This window comes from Chrysochloris asiatica, unplaced genomic scaffold (assembly GCF_000296735.1).
Source record: "Chrysochloris asiatica unplaced genomic scaffold, ChrAsi1.0 scaffold00025, whole genome shotgun sequence".
In the NCBI taxonomy this organism is placed as follows: domain Eukaryota; kingdom Metazoa; phylum Chordata; class Mammalia; order Afrosoricida; family Chrysochloridae; genus Chrysochloris; species Chrysochloris asiatica.
Window position 1 is genome coordinate 17,588,425 of NW_006408543.1, and position 20,555 is coordinate 17,608,979.

The window sequence follows — 20,555 nt, forward strand, 5'->3', positions numbered from 1 at the left end:
GTTTGGGTCTTTCTTTTTTCACCTGTCACCAAGTTGTGCTATGCCAACTCCTTCCCCCCAGCTGTAATCTGGTGAGGAGTCCTAGGGCTCCGCTCCCGAAAATATAAGGGTGGGGTGTTAACTGCTGGAGTGGGTTTCTACTAGAAGTTCCAGAAGGCGGTCAATCCGGGAGGTGATATAAGTGGGGCGCAAAAAGTCTCACTCCTGGAATAGTCTCAACTCTACATGAAGTTTCCACCTTGGCTCTCTGGGCCTGAACCCCACCTGTCCTGGAGACCAGGTTTTGGCTCTCCCGCCACTAGCTCGGGCAAAAGTCGCCGGCTCCTGCCACTGGCACTGGGGAAGTGGAGGCTCGGTGAGGCTCACGGGCTACACCTACAGGGGCCACCCCAGAAGGCGGAGAATCCTAGCTCCCCCGTGTAGGATGGCACCCTGGCGGAGGTGCCCCACGCTCAAGCCGCACGTGGTGCAGTGGATCTGCCGCAGGCGCGCGCGCGCAGGGAGGCGCCACGTGCCGGGGCTCTGCACGCAAGGAGGCTCCGTGGCGCCTCGCCCCGTGTGGGGAAGCCCCGATTGACTGCTCGGGCGCCCCCCACTCCCTGCACAGCCACCCAGTGCCTGGCCTCCCGGCTCCTTACGACTGCCCAGCGCCCCGGCTCCCGGGGTCCCACCAGGCGGCGCGGTGCTGCTCGGGCCGAGGGGCGGGGCGGCCGCATTGTTCCTCCCCGAGCGGCAGGCCCGCCCCTTCCCAGCCGGGCGGGGCGCGGGGCCGCCGGGGCCGCTGAACGTGGGCTCGCGCCCCGCCTTTGTCTCCCGGGCGCGAGCCGCCGTAGCCCCGTGCCCACCGCTGGGGCCCGAGCCGCTTTGTACCGCGGCGTTGGGGACGGGACGCGGGGCCGGAGCGGCCTCAGTATGGACGTGACCGTGTCGGAGCTCATGGAGCTCTTCCTGCAGAGCCCGCTGGTGACCTGGGTGAGTGCCCGGGCTCCCCCGCCTCTTGGTCGGTGCACGGGCTCCTCGCCCTCCGGGTTGAACACCCGGTAACCCCGGGACGCGGGGACTCAGCAAGTGGCTCCCGGCTGGAGTCTGGTCCGCGCCGCGGAGTCCAGAGGCATTTCAACTCTGGAGCCTGCCTCGCTCCGGGCAGGGCCAGGGGCCGAGCCGGGTACACCTGTTCCCTCCCGGGAGCTGGTCCGGCGGCTTTGGAGCGCCCTGGGCCCGAGCGTTCATAGCCTGCTGCTCCGGCCCCCAGGGCCTGACCGCTCCCGAAAGTGACCCCAGTACCAAGACGTGACTCCGTGGAGGTTCTGAGACCCGCGGGTCCCTGGCCTTGACCCATGGGAATTGGGGGAGCGCCGAGTGGGCACGTGAACAGACTGGATTGGGCACAGCACTCTTCGATGGATTTGAGACGTGACAGATATATTGAAAAGTCTCTTATTTTTGTTTGCTCTGGGACGCTGAGAAAAAGTGGCGAGGAAGTTTGCCTCTTTGCTGTTTCGCGTTTCTTGCCTGGTGCGAGGAGGGAGGAGGCTTGGGGAGAAAAGAGGCAGATTGGTGCTTGCTGGAGGGTGACCCCAACCTGCACACACACACACACACACACACCCGGACCCCATCTTTGACCGCGACAGTTTTAGGCCATCTGTCCACGTGGGATTGACTTGTCCTGTTTTCTCTGCAGGTGAAAACTTTTGGCCCATTCGAAAGCGGCAGCCAGGACAACCTGACAATGTACATGGATTTAGCGGACGGCATCTTATTGAACCAAATCATGTTGCAAATGTAAGTTAGCCTCTTCGGGGAGGAAGGAAAGAATGCTGCTGTACAAATCTAGAAAGTTTAAGGTTGTGGAAACGTATTGTAAGGTTGCAATGGGTGTGGTTCTAGGTGTCTTTGCGTCATTTCTGCGTGTTTGATGAAGTTTGGAATTGAATGACTTTCATCCATATGGTGTAGACAAGGCAATTAATTGACTTCAAATTTGGGGTGCTAACATGGTGGTTTGAGCAATGAAATTAAAAAGCCCCCTGTTTTAGGGAGGCACAAACCAGTGGACCGCGGCAGGTTACAGGAAGTGTGGGGTGGATCAAGAGCATCCGCAGTCACTGTGAAGTTTCATTCTAGTTTACATAGACTGTTTTTGAAACCTTTTCATCCCATCTTTTTTAGTGGCCCCATAGCAAGTCGGTTAAGTACCTATGCTTGAAGTGGGTTTGAAATTCACTGTGTAAGGAGAGGGAGCCCCTTCCAGGCACTGTGGGACTGTTTGTTTTGAAGCATGTGTCTTTTACAGGGTCTGGTAAAGTTTGTACATCCGAACCACTTTCTTTCTGTTGCTGAATTGTTCAGAGTTTACCTGCCTGCTTGTCTGTCTGACAGCCTGTCACTAAGTAGGTGTTGAGTTCCTATTGCTGCGTTCTGTTTGTAACTCAGAACCTTCAGGGGACATATTGGAACGGAGTGTAACTATGATTCACAGCCCATGGAAGCAAAAGAAAAAGATCCTTATGTTCTTTGTGGACCAGCCTGTGGTGCTCACTTACTACTCAAGTTGTCATACTTGAGCATAAACCCATTAGCTAATGAGAATTAGCCTCAGCCTCTTTGTGGCTCCTCAAGGAGGCGGGGCCATTTGCTTTGGCAGATCTAGAAAGTTATTTTAAATAAACTGTACCTAAATACATCTGTCTGAAAAAAATCCAAATACATTGCTCCTTTTAATACGTCATTTGGTGGTCTGCTGTAGGGGAGAGATTAAAGGCTATGTTTTTGTTTTTTTTTTAAAAAACAACACCAGCTCACTGCCAGTCTTTACTGTGTGATTGGATTCTGAAAAGATAATCTGTCGGCAGCTTTGGCAGAATCTCATAATGAAAATGAGTGTTCTCAGGGTTGCCTCATGGCACGTTTAGAGTTCAGGCACCGCTCGCTGCCTCCCTCCCTTCTGTTAGATCCCGAATAATATTGGATTCCGTTGGTGTAGGGACCAGTGAAACTTAAACCTGTCTTCCCCAAACCTAAGACTGTTTAATTAAAAAAACCCAGCAGTGTCCTAGCCTTTTCATTCAGTTTTTACACCCAGGCTAGGGGAGAACAAAAGCCGGGGGCTGTTTCTCTTTCTTCCCTGACCTTTGGAATTCCTGAAGCTTTTACCACTTGCTTGTAAATCAGGAAAGCTCCTCTGAATGGCTCTCAGAAATGCCAGCTCATCACTGGTTCACATTTGGCCTGGGGCTAAATTTGGTTAAACCTCTCCCCATCTCACCTCTATCACCCCGGAAATTTTAGAATTATGTGTGTGTGTTTGTGATAAGCCAATGTAATCAATCCCGGAAGTGGGAGCCCAGCACTCTGAGCACTTCTAGGCCCCCTAGTCTGACCTAGAGAGGAAGGGAGCCAGTGGATGGTGGGGTGGACAGTGCCACCAGAGTACAGGTTACTGATGGGGTGAGCACAAGAACCGGGCAGCTCTGGGTGACAGAAATCACAACTTGGTTTGCCTTTGGGTAGGAATGGGTTAGAAAGGGGGCACCTGAACTTTTGGGAATAGTAGAAATTTACTTTAGATTGATTGGGATCTACTACCTTTTCCAGCATTTATTAAGCTATAATTTAAGATATGAGTGCTTTTCCTGTATGTGAAAATGATCTAAATAAAATAAAAGACTCCTGGCCCCAGTGTGTGACAGCCAGGGTCATCAGCCTGGGTTTGAGTCCTAGATCTCTCTCATATTAGCATTTTGATACTAGGCAGGGGGCACTTAGTAGCTCAGTTTCTTTATCTCGTAAAATGGGAAGTAAATAAAGGCCCTCCTTAAAAAAGAGATGGTTGTGCAAATGAAAAAAGATGATGTGTTGACATGTAGCTGGACTAGTATTTGGTAGGTGTCGGTATCAGTTAAGGAGCCTTGTTGGAACAGTGGGTTAAGCATGAGGCTACTCACTAAAGGATGAGAGGTTCAAACCCACCAGCCCCTCTGAGGGGGAAAGATGCGACCATCTGCTCTGGTAAAGACGTTCAGCCTCAGGAACTCAGTAGAATGGTTCCCCGTCCTATAGACTCAGGATGAGCTGGAGCTGACTAAGCAGCGCTGGGTTTGGTTTGGGTTCCGTATCAGTTATTTGCTTAGGTTTGCACTGTTCTAATCTAGAAAGGAAGATTGGAGGCAGACCAAGGGAGTTGGTTTTCCTTTTCTTCTTACTTCTGTCCTTCCCACTACCCCAACCTGTATACTTGGTCCCCTAGCTGATTTCTCAGCCTGGCCCCATCCCCAGGAGATCTAGGGCAAGCTGGGCTCTGAGGCCCAGGCCTTAGCCCCACATCTGACATAGTCCTTAAGTCTTGTGTCTGGTTTTACATCTGGGCTAACTCAGTTAGTGGGTAATTGATAAGACTCCTGTACTTCATCTCCTGACTCGCAGCTCCCCCGATGGTAGGGGGCCCTAAGAACTTTGCTTGCAGTGGCTGGCGCTCCAATAACAGGCCGGTCACCTAACACTGCAGAGCCATATGGAGGCTGGCTGGGCGTCACATGACTGCACCTGGGCATTGTCTCTGGCAACTGAAGAATACTACTGTAGGGGTCCCTGGGCCCTGGCTTCCCGGTGACATCAGTGCTTGGAAGCAGGAAAGCCCGGCGAGCTCAGCTTTCAAGCGAGGCCCAGGGTGAGGAGAAGTCCTGAACAAGAGTGTGCTAGCATGAACACCCTAGGGAAACTGCATGTATAGCGCTTGTCTCGGGGCATGGCGGGACCTAAGGGAAAACAAGCGCTCTGATGAAGTTTGGGCAGGTTGTTGTTTCAAGCACCATGAGGACACTTTCCAATTCCTACCTGTCACTTACTCTTCCCGCTCTTGGCAGTAGGTGCTGTTGAGTTGGTTCCAATTCATCATGGCAACACATGGCAATATATGCTCTGTTGTGCACCATCCCCACAATTACTGTGGTGGCCCCCCATTGTGAAAGCCACAGTGTCAGTCCATCTTGTTGAGGGTCTTCCTCTTTTTCACTGACCCTCTACTTTGCCAAGTGTCTTTCTCCAGGCACTGGTCCCTTCTGATAACATGTCCAAAGTACCAGCATTGCTGCCTCTAAGTAGCATCCTGGCTGAACTTCCAAAACCGATTTGTTCGTTCTTTTAGCAGTCCATGGCATATTTGTTATAGATATATATATTTTGCTAATACCTAATCCATGGTATTTTCAATAACCTCATATGCATATCGTAGAAGAATTGATGCTTTTGAGTTATGGTGTTAGAGGAGAATATTGAAAGTGCCATGGGCTGCCAAAAGAACCAATAGATCCGTTTTGGAAGAAGTGCAGCCGGAGTGCTCCTTGGAGGCCAGGATGGGCAAACTTCATCTCTCATACTTTGGACATATTGTCAGGAGGGACCAGTCGCTGGAGAAGGATATCATGTTTGGTATGGTGGAGGGTCAGAGAAAAAGAGGAAGACCCCCAGCGAGATGGATTGGCCAAGTGGCAGCATCATTGGGCTCAAGTGTGGCAACAGTAGTGAGGTGAGGTTGGCCCAGGATCGGGCAGTGTTTTGTTCTGCTGTGTGTAGGGTTGCTATGGGTCGGTACTGACTCAATGGCACCTAACAACAACAAATTCAAATACTTTTGATACCCTGGGCAAATCACGTAAACTCTCTAAGCCTCAGTTTCCTGATCTGTAATAGTGGATAATAATTTGTAGTTTGGGGGAGGATTAAATCAGACAATGCATATAAAGATATCCCCAAACCAAAGAAAACCAAACCATTGCCACCGAGTTAATTGCGACTCTTCGTGTCCCTATATAGGGTTTCTGGGACTATACATCTTGGTGAAAGCTGACAACCTCATCTTTCTCCCTAGGAGAAGCTGGTGGTGGGTTTGAACAGCCAGCCTTGCAGTTAGTGGTCTAACGCTACCAGGACTCCTTATAAAGACATGCAGCAAATGTGAAATCAGTATCAGTGCTACCTGACTCTTCAGGGAAGCTCATGAAGAGGGAGACTCAGACTTGGGTGTGAGTGTGAGTGTGTGTGCACGTGTGTACAGGCATGTGTGCACTAGTGTGCTCCTGTTCTTGTGAGAGCAGACACCCTCTGATTCAGTAACATAGCTGTTAGTGCATTTGGGAAATCAGGACTGGGGCCTGAGGGTTTGTGCCCTGGCCTGTGAATTCAGTGCCGTTTGCTTGATTTAAAGTCTTTGTAACCTCTGGTGCTAGCTACAAAATTCAGGATAGTGCATTAATTATTCAGAGCTGGCGAACAGCCTCACATTAATGTGGAGAGTGTATGTTTCTAAGAAAGCATTTGAAAGGTGATATCATTTCCCCTGTGTGCTTGAAGAATAACTGTTCCCATTCCACAGATTCTGGAGGGTAAAAGGCTCAGTAGTTGTTCGTGGAGTAAGTTTGCGTTGGTGTAAAAAGATTTTTACTTGTAAACTTAGTGAGTTTCCTTTAGCAGTGGCAGCTGTGACACCCTTTGTGGGGCCTGAGCCCTTTTAAGAAGTACAGACAAAAGTCACGTTCATTGTAGAAGAGGAACACACAAATTAAGTATAATAAAAACTGCCTATCTATCATTGTGTAAGGAGTTCTGGTAGTGTAGTGGTTACAAATTGGACTGTGAACTTCAGGGTCAGCAGTTCGAAACTACCAACTGTTCCGTGGGAGAAAGAGGAGGCGTTCTGCTCCCGTAAATATTTACGGCATCGGAAACCCTGTACAGGGTCACTATGAGTCAGAATCGACTCCACGGCACATAACAACAACAGCAACAACAACATCTATCATTGTACCAGGCAGAGGTAGGAATGTTAATATTCTGATGCTTTCCAGAATGTTCTCCCTAGACTTTTTTGTTTGTTTTAACCAGTTCTTGCTACTAGTTTTTAACATCCTATTTTGTTGTTATTTTTAAAATACTTTATTGTATTTTAGGTAAAAGTTGGCATAGCTAATTAGGTTTTCCAGTGAACAGTTTTTATACAGTTTGTTCTGTGACACTGGTCCGTTTTCCTGGTCTGTCAGCATTCTCATGATTCCATTCTGGTTGTTCTGTTCCCATTGATCTAGCTTTCCTATCTCTTCTTGCCATCTCATCTTAGCTTTCCGGTAATTGTTGACTGCTTGGTTTCGTGTAGTTGATTATTTAATAGGCACATTGCTTATATGTGATGTCGTTGAGTCAGTTCTGACTCCGAGTGACCCTATGTAGAGTTTCCAAGGAACGGCTGAGGGGTTTGATCCACCAACCTTGTGGTTAGCAGTCCAGTACTGATCCTACAGCACCACATCAGAACTCCTGGTGTGATAGTCTTTATTTTATAAGCCAGTCGATTATTTGGCTCAGAGGTGCTGACCTTCTCCTTTTTTAACCTACGATGTGGGATGACCGTGGCTTCTATCTGTCTCAGTACATGGTTTCTGCAGCCAGTGCTAAATTTAGGAAGTCTTTGGACTTGGAACTCTCCCAGTTTGGACCAGCTACTGATGTCCTGTCCTCTGATAACCTGCTACCGGACTGTGGGATGTTTATGTTTGGGGGTTGTCAAGTACAGAAGAGACCCCTGTTCTCAATGACAGCTTTCGCTGAAATGCAGTTGTGCCATGGTTGCGATGCCATCCCCTTCCTGGGATATACACCCTGGTGCAGTCTGGGCTCACTAATGCAGACCTGGGCTTCGTAGAACTGGAGCCTCTGAGGACACGCGGGAACCCTGGGCACTTTGCGGAGGAGCGTGCTGAGGCCAGAGAATTTTGGAGCTGGACTGCAGTCTCAGGCCTGACTGCTAGAGCCACATCCTGCAGCATGGAGTGGTGGGAACTCTCGTGTAACTAGGGGTTCCTGACCCACCTTGGGGAGTCTTTTGCTTTGATTTTCCGCCTGATACCCTCTGTTACCAATGACAACAACAACAACCCAACCAACCCTCTATTCCGAGTCCTGATATGGAGCTGTGGGTTAATGCACTGCACTGCAAAGTTGGTTTGAATCACAAGGTCAGTGGTTCAAACTCACCAGCTGCTCCTTGGCAACCCTATACAGGGTTGCTATGGGTCAGAACCAACTTGATGGCGCATAACAACAACAACAACAACGGCACCTTCTGTTTGCCCTCAGAGTCTTGCTTAGAGGATGTCTGATGATCAAGGTCTTTAGTTGAATTACTCACACAATGAAGATCTAGGTTCTTTGGGAGTGTTGTTTCAATTAGGGATTGCTCCCTAGTAGAAGCGCCGGGTTGGTCAGAGATGTCCCTGTTAGCTGCCAGAAACCTGGGTTGTCCTGCCCGAGACCTCTACAAGGTACATCTCTGCAGAGGGCTTGTCAGACTTTTGTCAAAAGCTAGAATGACAATAACCATAACATAGAAAAAAAACCCACATGGTTTCTAAGTTTCACTATTTTAAGCAGCACATTTGCCACTTTCTGAAATTGCTTTGTGTCTCTTAAGGCATCTGTAGCAAGGCAGGAGAATTACACCTTTAGGAGGAATTATTTTGTAACGCCAGGTACACTTACTTCTGTAGCTATAAAAAGATCTTTATGGATTTAAATTTTGAACGCCTCCTGTCCTCCTAAATTAATTTCCATGGAACTGTTAACCTTTATTTCCTCAATAATGAACGGCTCCAGGAGAAACATGTAATGTGTAAATGGCTTGGCCAGACTCCATCCCTCTTTGGAGAACAATGAGAAATATTGTCACATGGTACTTGAAAAGTAAGCACCTCTGGTTGCTCTCCGGTACCCACGTGAGAATTTTAGGGACATGAAGCCTGAATAAAGTCTACAGCTGATGCTTAGGTAAAAGTATCTACCCTGCACCTAAGGCAATATTAAGACTCATAGTGTAAATCTCAAATATTTACTTAATGGTTGAATTTTAAACAGCTGGCATTCAAAATGCATTGTGCTTCCAGTGATAGTTGAAATGATTTCCTGTTTGTTGGGTTTCTGCTAATTACTAGCTTTGAATAAACCCTGTAACATTCAGATTGATTTCCGGAACACCCCAAAACCCCCATCCTGTGCTCTCAGCATTGAGGATACCATTTGTGAGGAAGGGGGACAACGTCTGTTCCTCCTCCTCCAGCCTCCAGCCCCCAGCCCCCAGAGGGCTCTCACTCTGTCACAGAACTTGGATGACAGGTCCTCATTTGCTGGGTCTTGGGAGAATCCTGTGGGAGCCAGGGCTTTGTGATGGAAAGCAGTGTGCATCCACGAGAAGGCCAGAGCTCAGTCAGTCTGTCGAATCTGTTCTCTTCAAATAAGCACTTTCTGACACTGAGAATTTTGACAAATTGTCCTGTATGTAGATGAGTGGAGTGATAAAGCACTTGATTTCAGATTCTAGTTTCATCTCAATCAGGCCTGTCTTGCTGGAGATAGGAAAAGCAATGACACTTTGGGGTTTTCCTCAGGCATTGTTTCCGTCTCTACACCAGTAGCTGCAGAGTCAGTTCTGACTGTGTACAGTCAAGAGAACTGAGCTCCGTGGGCCTTTCAGTGGCTATCTTGTTTGTGTGTGTGAACAGTAAATCGCCAGACCTTTCTTCCGAGGGTCCTCTGGGTGGACTTGAAACCCCAACCTTTTGGTTAGCAGTGATTCCTACCCAGGGACTCCCCTTTGTCTCCTCTCGGTGTGCTGCACACCATGAGGTATCACAGATGGATGGTGTCGGTTTTTCAAGTTAGAGGAGTGTCCCAGGAACTAACAGCATAGGCAGGATCAACTGAGCATGAGTGATTTCATTGGCTTATCTACCCAGGAAATGCGGCATTTCATTCTTCTTATCTGCCATTCTTGAATAAGGAACCCTGGTAGCATAGTGGATTATGAGCTGGGCCGCTAACTGCAAGGTCAGCAGTTCGAATCTACCAGTCACTCTATGAGAGAAAGATGAGGCTTTCTGCTTCTGTAAAAATTCAGTATCATGAACGCTCTATAGGGTTAGTATGAATCGGAATTGATTCAAAGGCACACAACCACTACCATCACTCTTGAATAGGATCCACGGGGTGCAGTGGCTAAAGCGCTTGGCTGCTAGTGGAAAGGTTGAAGGTTCGAACTCACCTTTGGTTTCTTAGGAGAAAGGATGGCAATCTGGTTCAGCAAAGATTTGTAGCCTTAGAAGCCCTTCAGGGCCAGCTCCACCCTCCAACTCCACGACCACGGATTTTGGTGTTTTGGACCTTTTTGGATATTTCACATATTTTCCTTGGTTCTGCTTTTAATCCTTTCAGTTTTGTAATATGTTTCTGGCTAGATTATTGATGTTTATACCCCATAACTTTTTTTTTTGAGTCCTGGTGTGGCACTGGACTGCAAGGTCAGCAGTTCAAGCTCACCAGCTGCTCCTCGGAAACCTCATACGGGGTCCTTAGGAATCAGTACAGACTCAACGACACTTAACAACAACAACCTTTCTTTGACTTTATTGTCATTTGGTGGTTGATGCGTGGGGGAACAGAGATACCTATCGATGAAGGGTCTGTGGTAAGCTCGGGGTTTCGTTTGTTACCTCGTTGGAAGGTAAAACAACCCTATGGAATAGTTTGGGGAAAAGCAGTGGCCGAATTGGGGTTGTTTTGTTTTGTGGGATTTTTTTGTAATTTATTTATTTATTTGGAATTTTGTGATAGTTTACATGGGAGAACATTAGTTTTACATTCGTCCTATCATATATCGTTTCATTGCCAAGATTACAATCCCTTCCATGCATCATCAACCATCCAAAGGGCATACACTACAAGCCTGCCCCCCGGGCGTCAGCACACAGCCCCTCTCCCTCTCTGTGTCTAAAGCCCCCAGCCACTCCATCTCTCCACATCATCGTCTCTGCCTCCATCTCAGGCATCACTACTTCTCTGGGTAGGGTCCCACTCTCCACTCTTCTCACTTGATGGTCCCAGGGACCTCTGCTCCTAGACTGAAAATCAAATTGGGGTTTGAATTGAGTCCTGCAGCCAGGCCTGGCAGTGATGGGGCTGGGAACGGAAGTGTGGCAGAGCTGGGAGATGACCTTTCCACTCTCGCATTTCTTCCCCTAGAGATCCCAGGCCCACAAACCAGCGCATTAACAAGCACGTCAACAACGATGTGAATCTTCGCATTCAGAACCTGACCATATTGGTGAGGAGCATCAAAACCTACTACCAGGTAAGGGGAGGCACCTTGGTGACACAGTGCTGAAGTGCTTGGCTGCTAACAGAAAGCTTGGCAGTTTGAACCCACCATCTGCTCTGTGGGAGAAAGATGTGGCGGTCTGCTTCCGTGAAGAGACTGCCTTGGAAGCCCTGTGGAGCAGTTCTCTTCTGTCCTGTAAGGGTCGCTCTGAGTCAAGATAACTGGACGATGCTGGGCAGTGGGTTTGCCTGGGAAGGGCGGTGCTCATGGCATCTGGCAATATCATTACTCACATGGTTCCCCCTGCAGGAAGCCGAGAGGAAATGGTGTCCGTGGTTAGGTATTTGCGAGCTGACACTTGGTGTGTTTTATTTGAACCTTCTTTTGTTGTCGGCGTGGTGTAAAGGGCTGTTTAGCAAGCGTTCTCTGTTGGCTTGAGCCTCGTGCCTAGGATCCAGAGGGCCTTGGCTTACAGCCTCAGCCCCAGCACACAGCTGAATGGGGGCTGGCTGGAGCCGCTTGGCCTGGACTAGGAGTGGCTCAGAGGGCCAAGGGGGGAAGGGACATGGAGTGTCCACTTTTGGGGTTCTCTCCATGTCTGATGGGTCAGAATCTTTGGTGATGGGAAATCGACTTAAATGGTGTGCCTTGGAACCCTGGTTTTCAAACTTCTTCTTTGCAGTGAAACTTTAAAATGATCTTGATGCCTCAGGTGAAGACTCAGTGACTGATGGTCTCGGGGCCCTTGGGGCCCAAGTGCCTTTGCTTAGCCCCCTCCTCTCCCTCTATGGCGTCTCTGTGGATTCTTGGGGCCTCCAGGGAGCACTGTTTGAGAACCACTGTTCAGTAACAAGACCCTTCAGAGTCATGCTGGGGTTCCGCTAAGCGAGGCCGGATCCTGTCCCTCCCTCCAGCTTCCTGTGCTGCAGCTAAGTCTAGAGTCAAGGGTGCGGGGGCACCCTCAGATGTCTCTGTGTAGTGGTGGACGGCTCTGATCGGCTGAGGGGTTGGGGGTGGGCCACCAGGCATAATTGGCATGCTGGCATCCCACTGCCCTGGGCCCCCTCCTGCTTAGAGCGGTTGTTGCTGTCCTTCCAGCAGGCCTCTGGGACAGGATTTGGGTGGGGGGGGAGTGTGCAGTGTCCTGAGCTTTCTGAATTGGTGTGCTTACCATCCCATCCTGCTCCCTCTGAGGCTGGGGCACATTAGAGTGTTTGGGTACCTGGGATTGGGACACATGAGGGAGTTTGGGTGCTGGGATGGTCTGCTTGTGGGGCCAGTTCAGTGAGGCAGTGACCCCCCTAGCCCCGAGCAGTCACAGGTGCTCAGAGGGGAGGGCTGACTGGGGGCCCCGTGTGCCTGCTGTGTGTGATTACTGCTGTTCTTTGTTGTTGGTTGGCCCCAACTCACGGCGACTCCGTGGACAACGGAAGGAAATGCTGTCCGGTTCTATTCACTCAATTCCCATAATCTGGTGTAGGTTGGACTCTTGTGAGTACATAATCCAGATCTTTCTAGAAGCTCCTCGGGTGCCTGTTTTGCATCATTGTTGTTGTTATCGTTGTCAAATGCTGTTGAGTTAGTTCCAACTCACAGCAACACTGCATAGGGTTTCCAAGGAGAGTGGCTGGTGGGTTTGAACCGCCAACCTTGCGGTTAGCAGTCCAGTGTTTATCATACACCACTACACCGTAGCGACACATGAACCTCCACTGACAGATGGTTGGTAGTGTCACATGAGCTGCACTGGTTGGGAATCGAACCCCGATCTTTCTAAAGGCAGGTGACTCAGCTAGAGCTTGCATGTGATTCCTATCTGTGATGAGGGTCTGGAGTGGAAGGAGCTGTTTCGGCTGCAGGTGCTTAACCAGTGTCTACTCGGCCTGGCCCTGGGAGGGCTCTGGTGCAGATTAAATCGTCTCTGTCCACAGTTGCCATTCGTGTCTAGCAGGTGCTTTCTGTACTGAGGGCAGGGGCAGCTGAAGCTCAGGAAACAGCATCCCTAACCCAGTCTGATGGGATGAGTGGGCAGCACTCCTGGGAGGATTGATACCTGAGCGAAAGTTTGGGGGCAGCTGAGTCTCTAAGTTTGGCGGGTCATGCGAAGGAGAGAAAGGGCAGGAGTGATCAGAGAGAGAAGGGTGTGGAGGCTCAAGACACAGCTCTGTCCCTGCTTCTGTCTGTTCTGCAGTTACTTGCACGCAGGCCTGTTCAGCAAACTTGAAATGATTGAAAATTCTGAAGAGCTCAAATAGAAAGCTCTGCACCAGGGTTCGTTGTGGCGCTTTTTACAGTAGCTCAAAGGTGGAAACAACCAGCAGTCCATCACCAGGTGACTAGTTGAACATAATGGGGCGTAGCCATGCAGCGGAATACTGTGCAGCTGTGAAGAACAACATGCTAAGTGAAATAAGTCAGTTGCAGAACAGATACTGTGTGAAATACGTGTAGAAAAACCAAAGATGCATAGTGGTTCCTAGTGGTAGGAGGAAGGGGGATGGGGCTTTTTGTTTGGAGGATGTGGAGTTTGTGTTAATGGTAATAGAATTATTTTGGAATATTTTGGAAAATGATAATGAGAATGGTTGTACAAGGTGAAAAATGGGATTGGGGTCATTGCATGGTTAAGTGTGGGAAATATAGGATTGGCAAGCATTTTTTTGGGGTATCTGTTTTCATGGAGTCCTGGGGTGGCGCTGTGGGCTGATGCGTCAGACTCCAAAGTCATTTGAATTGCAAGATCAGTGGTTCAAGCTCATCAGCTGCTCCTTGGAAACCCCATACAGGGTCGCTATGGGTTGGAATTGACTCAACGGCACTTAACAACAACGACAACATTTTTATCCCTCCACACACAAACAATAAACGGGGAAGGATGTGAACATGAGAGAAGATAAGAAAGTCAAGATTCATGCTGGCTGGCCAGAACATGGGTGATGACACTGAATAGGTGTGTCCCAATTCCCATGTGGCCGGAAGGTCGTAACTGCTCTTCGGATGAATGGAAATGCTGAAGGTCTCAGGTGGAGGTGGATTGCTCTCTATGGTGCAGCTCCCGTGAGTGGTGGACCGAGCAGTCAGGGGCTCGCTGTTAGGCCTTGAACTGCCCACTGTTTTGGCTGCTCATGGCAGGATAGACGGTTGGAGACTAGCAGCTTCCGGGAACCCAGGCCCAGGTCAGACAGAAGGATTCTGGGTATGCTCGAGACTGTGTCAGTGTGAGCGGCACTTTGTTACTTTCAAGTCCAGAAAAAGGACACTGATCACCGGAAGGAAAGACAGACAGCCCTCTTAAAGAACTCAGGTAAGAAAGACTTAGGGAGAAAGAGGATCCTGCAGGGCTGGTCCCTAATAAGCAAGGCAAGACTTGTGCGTGCTTACTAATCAAGCAAGTTTAGTAATGAACAGTTTCACATGGGCTTATAAGCAAACACCGGTAGGCATGTGCTAACCTTGCATACTGGCTCCTCCATCCCTATTTCTGTTGTTAAGTGCTGTCAAGACACTACCGACTTGTAGAAATCCTGTTTAGGGTTTCCAGGGAGCAGCTGGTGTGTTTGAACTCCTGCCTTGTGGTTAACCATCCAGTACGATCCTACACCGCCACACGACAAGTCCGCCATCCCTGTTTCTGTTGTTCAGTGCCGTCAAGTCGGTTCTGACTCATAGCAACCCTGTACAGGGTTTCTGAGGAGTGACCGATGGGTTTGAACAGCTGACCTTGCATTAGAAGTCCTGAGCTTACCCAACAGTGCTTTACCAAGATTCTTTCGTCCCTATTGTTGTTGTTGTTAAAATGCCTTTAAGTCAGTTCTGACCCATAGCGACCCTGTATAGAGTTTCCAAGGAGCAGCTGGTGAGTTCAAACCCACCTTGCGCTCCAGTGTTTACGCCGCAGTGCCACACCAGGATTCCGCCATCCCTGTTGGTGGTGATAGTGCACCATGGAGTCCGTTCCGGCTCGTAGTGACCTTATAAAGGGTTTCCAAGGCTATAATCAATGTTTATGGGAACAGAATGCCTCCTCTTTCTCCCACAGCACAGCTGGTAGTTTCAAACAGCTGACTTTTAGGTTAGCAGCCTGACTCGTAACCACTACAGTATCAGAACTTCTTCCTGTTCCTGTTGTTGTTAAGTGCCATCGAGTCGGTTCCAGCCCATAGCGATCCTGTATAGGGTTTCCAAGGAGCAGCTGGCGAGCTTGAACCAGCAGCGTAATGGTTCAGACCAACTTTGCAGTCCAGCGCATTAGCCCACAGAGTCACACCAGGACTCCTATCCCCATTGTGTTTAAGTATTGTCGAGTCGGTTCCGACTCACAACGACCCTATATAGGGTTTCCAAGGAGTGACTGGTGAGCTTGAACTGCTGACCTTGTGGTTCAAACCAACCTTGCAGTCCAGTGCATTAACCCACAGAGCCACACCAGAAAGGCTTTGATTCTGTAGGAAGGTACTGTGGGGTTGGGAGAGAGCCAGAAGCCAGGAAAGCAGAATCTTTGATGTGGTGAGAAAGACATGAAACTGTTCACTACAGATTAGTAAGTAAGCCTTTGCTTACCTTGCTTATCAGGTACTTGGACACTACTACCCTGAGTTGATGGTCCAGTCAGGTTGTTGACAGCACTTGCTGATGGTCGCAGAGTGGCCATTGTCTCCTGCCTTCAAGTAAGGCTGGCTCCCAGTAATTGTGTAGTGTTTCTGCTGTGTGTTTTTTCCTTCAGATTTAAAATAAAGTTTAATTCTCATTATCTAAGTAGTACGTGCTCTCTATCAACAGCTTGGATAAACAAACAAGTCGAAAGAAAAAGGAACCACCCACCATAATCCCACCGCCTGAAGACAATCACCACTAACATTTTATATTTCCTTCCAGTATTTGAATGAATACTTTTTGTTTTCCTATATCCTGCCTTTTTCCCACTCCCACCTATTCCTATATTACACACAGAATTGGTTATTATTGTAAAGGGGCATTCAAGAACGTTCTCCAAAGGAACTACTGCACAGCCGCCCTCCCCTGCTTTGAAAGGAGTCCTTTGGTTGTGAGGCCTTCATGGAAAGAAAGTAGGACAAATGTGCTCCTGCTCTGGCTGGCCTGCCAAGCAAGGGGGAGCAGCCGCTGTGAATGCACACATCAAGGTCATGGAATCTTGCCCTGGGTCTTGTTTCCCAAGAGACCATGGTACCCCCCTGTCTGTCTCCTCCTTTTTTGAGGCACAGTGGAGCGGTGGCATTTGGAAGGACAGAGCCCTCTCTTGAATAGTTTGGGCTGGTTTCATGGGGACACGGGGCCCTTGGCTAGAAGGTGGGTGAAAACCAGCATGGCCAGGATTCACTCTGACTTGAGTGGGAGCCTTTCTGACCAACAGATTCCCTGACCTGCTGTACCGGAAGCCTCTGGAACGGCTCCCAGGAACCTGCATCTTAACCGCTCCCTCAGCTGGTTGAGTCTGAACATCAACCTGACAAGACTGAGGGGATAGAGCCATGGCTCTCAAGGTATCGTCCCCAGATCCTCAACGTCAGCATCACCTTGTTGGAAATGCAGAGTCTCAGGCCCCTCCATATACCTCCTGTGCAGGTCTCAGCAATCTGTGTTTATAACCAGCTCGCCCCGGGATGCTGGCACGCACGTGACTTTGGAAACCACTTGGTTAGAGCTGTTTACATGATGCCATGAAGAGCCAGCTCTGCCCAGGTCTCCTGTGGCAGAAGATGCCCAGGAGTTGTCCCAGGGAACTCCTTTTCCACCAAATACATGCTCACCCTCCCTGTGCTGGAAGGCAGGTCGTGGCAGCCACTGTGGAGGGGTGGGGGAGGTAGGAGATGCAGTGATGACAAGGTGACCAGAGGGAGCAAGGGTATTAATGTAATGAAGGGGCAGCTGGGAAGGGGCAGAGAATGCCCGAGTCGGTCTCACCTTGGAGTGAACATGCCTGGTTTAGTCTCTACATTTGAATGGAAAAGCTATAGGGATAAGCCCCGCCCCCAAGACCTGCCATCTGTGGAGAATCCTGGATCAGAACTCCACGCTGCCTCATACCTTCTGACAGGCCAGCATCTGAGTTCAGTGCCTTCTGGGCTCTTTTCATCTGAGTCTATTTTTTTAATCTTTAATTTTTATAATACTTTCTTTGTACATTGAGAAGCTTGCATAGTTGCATTATAAATGCCTGCTCATTGTTTTCACATATTGTATAATTTCATTTATATAAAATGCAGGTTTCCCCAGGATCCAAAGGTAGAGTATCCATAAGAAACCATTTGCAAGTCGAAAGGTATAAAGCGAAGAAACAGTGTACCAGTAGTGTATATGGGAAAAAATTTTTAGCATTCCCAGACCCCCCAAAAGAAATCAAAGGATGTATTGAATTGGGCAAATCTGTTGCACAAGACCTCTTGAAAGTGTTCAAGAGCAAAGAGAACAGTTTGAGGACTAAGGTGTGCCTGACTGAAGCCATGTTATTTTCAGTAACGAACGTCATATGCATGATCAACAGTGAATAAAGCCGTGGTATTTTCAGTTACCTCATATGCATGTTCAACAGTGAATAAAGAAGACCGTAGATAAATTGATGCATTTGAGTTCTGGTGTTGGAGAAGATATTGAAAGTACCATGGACTGCCAGACAGACAAACAAATCTGTATTAGAAGAACAGTTAGAATGCTCCTTAGAAAGCCAAGAAGGTGAAACTTCATCTCTTATACTTTGGACATATTATCAGGTAGGACCAGTCCCTGAAGAAGGACACCATGCTTGGTCAAGTGGAGCAAAAAAGAGGAAGACCCCCCAATAAGATGAATTCACACAGTGGCAGCAACATTGGGCTCAAGGGGAACAGTTTTGACGGGCGGTGTTTCATTCTGTTATGCATACGGTCGCTAGGAGTTGGAGCTGACTCGACAGCACATAACAACAAAAACAGACCCCCAAAATAACTTACCCCAAATCATGCTAAATAACACATTGGTGGTGTTAAGTGCCATAGAGTTGGTTCTGACTCGTAGTGATCCTGTATAGGGGTTCCCAGGAGCGGCTGGTGAGTCTGAACCACTTATATTTCAGTTCAAGCCGACCTCGCGAAGACTCCAAATAACACTTAGAACCTAAAATAATGTTGATATGTAGTAAAGACAGGAACAATATGATAATGCATAGCTTGTGTAGAGTAGAAATAATGTCTGTCCCATATTGTTCCTGAGAAAGGAGCTTGGAGATGCCACCCTTCCAGCTCTTGAATGTGTCACTGCAAAACTAACACGGACTGCTACGTAATAGTGAAAATCCTCTCTGTATGACTTTAGGGTATTGAAAATCAGTACTAATGTTGATCTTTTGTAACAGCAAAGCGGTGTAAGAGAACTTTTGAAAAGTGGGGAGACCCACTTGTGAGGTATCCAGTGTCTCCTCGTATGCCAACCACAGGCTAGCCCTGCTCATCTCCCGTGGAGCCTGCCTTTGCCTCAGTGGTGCCCAGAACATCTCGTCTCGCTGATGGGTCTGGAAAAGTTATGTGGTGTCATTTATCTGGCTGTTGCATGTTATCAGAGTGGAAACAGCGTTCTCCTAGCTTTCTCAACCTTAGGCAAGAGCTGAGTCCAGCAAGTCCCTCAGTAACATGTGGCGCATAGGATAAGCACTGAACTGGTAACCTCAAGGTCGGCGTTTCAAACACACCAGCCGCTCCTTGGCATTTTTGTTGTTGTTGTTAAGTGCCGTCGAGTTGGTTCTGACCCATAGCGACCCTGTACAGGGTTTCCGAGGTGTAAATCTTTATGGGAGTAGAAAGCCTCATCTTTCTCCCGCGGAGCGGCTGGTAGTTTCGAACCGCTGACCTTAAGGTTCGCAGCCCAATTCGTAACCACTACGCTACTTTCCTTGGAAACCCTATACAGGGTTGCTGTGAGTCAGAACCTATGGGGCAGCATTTAACAACGGCAACTTCTAAGACAGATAGTTGAGTTGCTTCGAAGAGAAATTTCTTTCTAAAGGTATAAAGGTATAGCCGCTACTCGATTACTAGAGGCCGTCACCAGGTTGCAAATGCAATCCGTTCCTAAGTTGGCTCTCAGTTGAAACAGGTCCGTATTTAGTAGTACAAGAGGAGCCCTGGTGACGTGTTTGGAACCACTGTTCCACAGGAAAAAGATGAGGTGACTTTGGGAAACCGTATGGTCCCTGTGAGTCAAAGTCAGCATGATGGCAGTGGTTTTGGTTCAAGAAGAAGCTGAAAGGCTTTCCAGTGATTTAAGATCAAAGCTTTATGTGCAGCAGATGAAGGTGGTTGTGATGAAGACTGTGTGATGCTGTACAATAAGCACTGGACTGCTAACCCCAAGGTTGGCAGTTCAAGTCCTTCAGCCACTCCTTGGAAACCCTATATAGGGTCTCTGAGTGGGAACCAACTCAATGGCGCTTAACAACAACAACAGGAGGCAGTTCTAGGAGCTGTGGTGGTGTAGTGGAGTGCACTTGTGGAGCTACTAAAAACCTCAAGGTCAGCAGTTCACATCCACTTGTGGAGCTACTAAAAACCTCAAGGTCAGCAGTTGTTGAGCATATACACTAATTCATCAGTTCCTAATGTACAGTTTAGTGACACCGATTCCATCCTTCAGTTTGTGAAGCCATTCTAATGGTCCTTTGCTGAGTTGCTCCCCCTTTACTCACATAAACTCTCTGCCCCCAGAAGGGTCCTGTCTAATTTTTTGAGCTGCTGTTGTCAATTTGATCCTGTAGAGATAGTTCCTAAAAGAGCATACTGCTCAAGGCAGGCCTTTGCTTGCTAGTTAAGCTAACCTCATGCTAGGTGTTAATAAGACATGGGGATATTTTTGGTTTCAGGTTTAAAAGGTTAACTCAGGGCAGTGGTTTCAGGGGTTCAGTCACCTTCTCTGGCTCCCGAAAATCTAGTTTCTGAGAATTTGAAATTCTGTTATGCATTTCCCTCCCTTTTGGTCAGGATGCTAAATGCATGTTCCTTTTATAGTGGGGTCATTATGCAGGTTAATAGAGCCAAAACCTCCAGGGCTACAATGCTGAAAATATGTTTATTTTGAGGGAATCACGTCATGTTGTCCCCTGTCCCGTCCTGGTCATCTTGATCTTACATGACCTTCTAACAGATACAATATAATTGTTAGGTGAGTTTTCTGAAGTTTCTTTGCCATCATGCATATGGAATCCACATTAAGGTGTGGCCCTAATAAATTGGATGGGTATTGAAGGAGAGGAACATTTTTGCTCCTGAGTCCCCATAATGACTAACCGCCCCCCCGCCCCCCCGAAAAAGCAGTTGCTGTCCAGTCAGTTCTGATTTATTGTGACTCCCTGTGTGTTAAAGTAGAACTGTGCTTGATGGAGTTTTCAGAAGTACCTCTGAATGGACGTTAGCCTTTTGGTTAAAATAGC

The 20,555-nt window shown here is 48.4% G+C and overlaps 1 protein-coding gene across 1 annotated transcript in view; it reads left to right on the forward strand.

Annotated features, from left to right (window-relative positions):
* Positions 1–912: 912 nt before the first annotated feature.
* The window catches only part of CCDC88C (coiled-coil domain containing 88C), a 154,566-nt gene continuing 134,923 nt past the window's right edge, over positions 913–20,555 (forward strand). The window contains exons 1-3 of the mRNA XM_006839573.1: positions 913–972; positions 1,685–1,785; positions 11,065–11,173. Coding sequence (XP_006839636.1) covers positions 913–972; positions 1,685–1,785; positions 11,065–11,173 — 270 coding nt within the window. The remainder of the gene's footprint in view (positions 973–1,684; positions 1,786–11,064; positions 11,174–20,555) is intronic.